The sequence below is a fragment of the Montipora foliosa genome, chromosome 12 (assembly GCF_036669935.1).
Source record: "Montipora foliosa isolate CH-2021 chromosome 12, ASM3666993v2, whole genome shotgun sequence".
NCBI lineage: Eukaryota > Metazoa > Cnidaria > Anthozoa > Scleractinia > Acroporidae > Montipora > Montipora foliosa.
The window spans coordinates 24,721,097-24,726,096 of record NC_090880.1 but is presented as its reverse complement, the minus strand read 5'-3'; the positions used below and the strand labels follow the sequence as shown (position 1 = coordinate 24,726,096).

At 38.3% G+C, this 5,000-nt stretch overlaps 1 protein-coding gene across 1 annotated transcript in view; it reads right to left on the bottom strand.

Annotated features, from left to right (window-relative positions):
- Window positions 1-5,000, bottom strand: part of LOC137979302 (elongation factor 1-gamma-A-like) — a 12,073-nt gene that overhangs the window by 3,171 nt on the left and 3,902 nt on the right. The window contains exons 3-6 of the mRNA XM_068826542.1: window positions 4,974-5,000; window positions 3,646-3,788; window positions 2,522-2,665; window positions 1,285-1,414 (exon numbers count right to left, since the gene is read on the bottom strand). The exon at window positions 4,974-5,000 is cut by the window's right edge and continues 37 nt beyond it. Of these exons, the coding sequence (XP_068682643.1) occupies window positions 1,285-1,414; window positions 2,522-2,665; window positions 3,646-3,788; window positions 4,974-5,000 (444 nt within the window). The remainder of the gene's footprint in view (window positions 1-1,284; window positions 1,415-2,521; window positions 2,666-3,645; window positions 3,789-4,973) is intronic.

Genomic DNA, 5,000 nt, shown 5'->3' with positions numbered 1-5,000 from the left:
TTATTGACGTATCATCTCAGGAATTTTTATTTAGTGTCACTGTTACAAGAAGCACAACAACAGATTATCTCAACAGGTAGCAGGTTTAAAACTTGTTTTTGTTCACTGTTTTGGCGTTGACCATGACAGAACACACCAGGTTTCTAAATTTTTGAGGAAGTTAACCAATCAAACGTTTGAATTAATTTCTGCACAGCTAAGTCAAAAACTCAAACAAAAGAACATTTCAACACTGTTCTCCCTTTTGAAGTTTCTGTTTCCAGACCAGTACCTCATTAACCAAAAAATATGCAAATATCCAGAACCACTCAAGGTGGTGGCAAGACCAAAGAACACCAGGGGCCCGTTTCTAGAAAGTCCCGGAACTTTACGGCCATTTTCAAGTGTCACAATTTCTCTTTGTATCTCAAGAATGAAGTGGACTTCAGAGTCCTTTTTCTTTTTATTTCGTTGAAACACCTTCAAAGATCGGCTTTCCAAAACAAGCGTTGACAGTTTCACAAATGGCTTTTCGGGCCAGAAAAGTTTTCAAGACTTTTAAGAAACAGGCCCCAGATCTCAACTAAAGTGTTCCATCCACTGACCCACACTGATTCCTTCTCACTGGACTAAAAGCTTGCACAGCCTACGTTGACTTTTAGCGGAACTCCAAGCGCCAAAGGTGCACACGCGGAGCACCATGGGTAAGAAACTATTTAACCCATCTGTGCGAGAAAATTTGGTTCTGGTGACCGTATGACCGTCCACCCATCCATGTATGTCAATGTGAAACCCTGTGGTGCAACTTTAACCCATTACTTCTAAGGAGACATACTTCAAAGGAGATGCAGGTTTAGAGTGGACATAGATGTCGTCAAACCTTTCATCTGGTATCTGGCCCTCATTGACAAGAAAAATAATTTTTTGTCCTTAGACAGAGAATGATCTGACTCTGAGTGTCACTCTTAGGGTGCGTTCGATTGACCCTATTCTGGAATAAAAATACATAGAGTGGTGATTTAAAACATTATGTCTGGTGTTTTGAAGCAACAAGGATGATAAAGATATGTTTAAAATGGCATTTTAATGGCTTTTGACCATTTTAATTCGAATCTCCATAAAAATGAAGGATTTCTAACATGTATTCCATACATTCCTATTCCGGAATACGGCCAATTGAACGCACCCTTATATTAGGAGGGAATGTGTTGATTAAGGAGAACTCCATTTTTGCCAAGAATGCCCCCCACCCACCCCCATTGATCATAACTAAAATTTTATCTGCTACCAGAGAATGCAACTCACCATCAAACGTAGCCATTGTCTCACAAAGCTTCACTTCTCCAAGGACCTTTTTAAACTGTGGCTGGTTGACAATTGTCACAAACCATCTGTTTACATTAGCAAATGGAGCTCTGAAACCAGGGTCCATCACCTGGAAATGCAACAAAGAACATCGGTAAGAAACAGATACCGGTATCTAAGTCCACTTCAAAACTACATCCTCTATAACCATTTCCCTCCTAAAATGGCAAATTATAGTTTTTCCTCTGAAACACCAGATGATTTTACTTATCAACGGGAAACCCCTTAGAGAAGAAAGGGCGAAATTTCGATCCTTCTAAGGCTGGAACACACTGTCCATTTAGGACCTACTGTAGATAAATGACCTAGCTCTCCTGGATCAGTGAGTTCTAGTAGCTTAATGGGTAGACCATCCGACCGGCGTTACGGAGGTCGTAGGTTCGATTCCTGCCCACGACTCTGCTTTTCATTTGTCCTTTAGCCCATTGCCATAACAACTTGCATTCTCAGGGCTTGATATTAGCAAAAATCCAGTTGCAATTATGCGACAAGATATGAAAATGTAGTTGCAATTTTGCAAAATTTAGTTGCAAAATCCTTGCACTGCATTGTATTGTCAGTGGTGTAGCAAAACAAAATATGAGCCCACAATACTTGTGTTGAAATAAACCACTGAAAATGGTGAATGATATCGAAGGAATAGAGTTGTGCACGTGACATCGCAGCGAAATCATGCTGCAATTACGCTATCTTCAGATTGAAAGAAAACTCAAGGCGAGAAACAAAATTTTGTCATTTCTTCATTTTAGTAAAAACAGCAGCAAAGTGGCAACTGCTAACCCTTTTGTTTTGAAAGAGCGAAGATGAAAACAAGTTGCAAATTTGTGGCTTCTCCAGATATTTTAGTCGCAAAGGGAAAAAATTCAGTCGCAAATGTAACTGTATTGGTCGCAATTTCAAGCCCTGATTCTAAAACATGGTGTTCTCATTTTTGAATTATCTCCTATTGTTCCAACGATATTAAAGTTTTCTGTTGACGTCATCAAATTTGCTAACTTGCACAACACAAAAACTCAAATAACTCTGAAAAGAAAAAAGGATACTTCAAAACAGAAAAATGCCATTCTTCATTATTTTTAAAACCTTTTCAAAAAGGCATTAATTATTTTTTACTTCATAGTCACTTTAAAAGAGGCTTCTCACTATCATCTACATTAAAATTATACTTGTTACAGACCTGTTTGTACAGCATTAGAAGGTTGCAGCCAACTGAGATATCAGCAAGTGTCACCCTTTCACCCACGAGGAAGGTCTTTGTCAACAGGACATCGTTAAGAACTGTCAGACACTTCTTAACACTCTCCACGGCTTTTTCAGTGGCCTGAAAGTGTAGTGTCAGATCATCAAAATAAAAGCAAAGTTGTCAGTTACACAAAAGCCATTAGGTCATCAATAACCTTGCTCTATACAAAGTTGTTCAATGGTGTTAGTAAACATGAAATTTTGGCACAAAATTACACACCCCACCCCAACAGAATTGCATGCTTCATAGACCTTAAAGGCACCAGATCCCAAGATCACCTATTTCTGATGACTTTAAAAATGAAGTTAACAGAAAAAAGCTGGGCAACCTACAGAAGAACTTTAAACCGACGGAAACAATATTTCGAAACAAATTTGATCAAAATTTGTTTTTAAAAAGTGTTTATATCAGGACAGCTGAATTTTAAAATTGCTTAATTTCGCAGACACCAATAGGGCAACTGTAACAAGTCACAATTATTCAAGAAGGTGGCGCACGCGAAATTTGAAAACAAATGCAAGCGATTTTAAAACGTTTATTTTGGATACAAAGGCTTTCTTTGAAAAAAGTTTACACAGATTTGACTGTAAAGGTTATTTCATGTGATTTAAAGTTACTTTTTTGAAGAAGTGGAGGTTCCCTTTAATGAGCCTACCCTGCTTAAATAATTTTTTCTCTTTAATAGGACAGTAAAGAGTGCCTTTGTTAGTGTTTACGGCACACGGTCCCAAAACATTTCCCAAGTGGACTTTTTTGAGTTTTCACCTAAAGTATGAGGTACTTAGAAGGCTTGAAATTAAAAAAAATCCAGTCTCAATAATTTTGCAGCAAGATACAAAAATTTAGTCTCAAAATTGCAAGTTTTAGTCGCAAAGTGAATATTGTAAGTAATCATTGGCTGTTTACTACTGACAGAGTGGTGTGCCTACATCACCACACCTGGAGGACCATAGTTAGGTTGCTGGGACTGCCAACCACAGAAACGTGTGTTTGTCCCTGGGCATGGCAAGAAACAACACCTCTCCTCGACTATTCAGCATGTTGTAAGCTCTAATCACCTGTTTGTTGTATTGCATTAAACCAAGCGTTGGAAAAACCCAGGTGGCCACTGCAGGTAGAAGTTCTTGGTCAGCAAAGTTTACATACTGCTGGACATGTGCCATTTCCAGTGAGGTATTTCCTCGTAGCTGTTCATTGGACACTACAAGTGATTGGAAAAGGTTGACAAATAGAGCAAAAATGTTCAAAATAACCACTTCAGCCTTGTAACTACCGAGAATCTAGTGAGATTGAACAGTGATCATCTCTAATATTTTAAGACTGAACAGTATTTCCCAGTGGAAACATGTAACATGAGAAGCACTAGGTGTACATTTGTATTAATCAAAACTGTCCCAACAATCCCATTATCACTGCACCATGCGCTTTAAAGCACCAGAACCACAGGCCTTCCACCCTGCCATTTCCATGCTCGACTTTCAAAGCCCTGTGATTTTTCCTTTCCCCCTTACATTTTTCTTATCATTAGACCATCCCCCTTTTTTTTTTCGTTTAGCGTTGAATGCGTTTCCTGATATTGGTTCGGTTGGTCAGATATTTCAAAAAAAATTTAACTGAAAAAAAAATCACAAGAAGTCTCAGAATAGGAGGCCTGGTACCCCAGCATCACTGCTGTGGAGCCTGGAAACAACAAGACATGAACCCAAAATCAATATGGTGGAATTTGTTGGTTGACGTTATTGTAGAATTAAGACTGTCAACATGCTTTTCTCTATGCTGCTGCTATGCTCATTTTTCAGATTAAAAGAACTATTTAAAGTGAAAAATGGTTTAACTATGTTGTTACTTTTTTTTTTTACATGCCAAAAATTTGGATCAGTCCAACGACCCTAAACAGAGATAAAAAAGAGGATGACCTTATCACACCATCAGCTACATTAATTTTTTTAAACAGCGACCTTGGAATCTATAACAACCCAAAAGGAATGACTGGTTTGGTCAAAATTATGAATTTCCATGGAATTTGGCCTAAAAAATAATAATTATTTTTTTAGGCTAATTTCCAGCTTTTTAGTCTTTAAAACTATTGAGACACTTTTTACTTCCTTCTCTATAACTAAAGAAATGATTTCCATAAAGGAGGTCTTCTTGATGCACAGAGCACTCTCCCCCCATTGAAGCAATGTTGAGGGATAGCTCCAGTCGTAGGTTATTTCCGCTCCTTGGGTGGGGAAGGGGGAGGGCTGTTATTGGGCCTTTGTTGTAGTTATTGTCCAAAAAGGATCATGCAACGCTTTTTGTCCAGGATTGTAGCTAGAGCACTATGAAACATTCTTTGTGCAGTGAGATTCACTGCCGAAAATCCAAAAGTGAACATGACACATACCATAATAAGCAATGGCATTACTTTCGT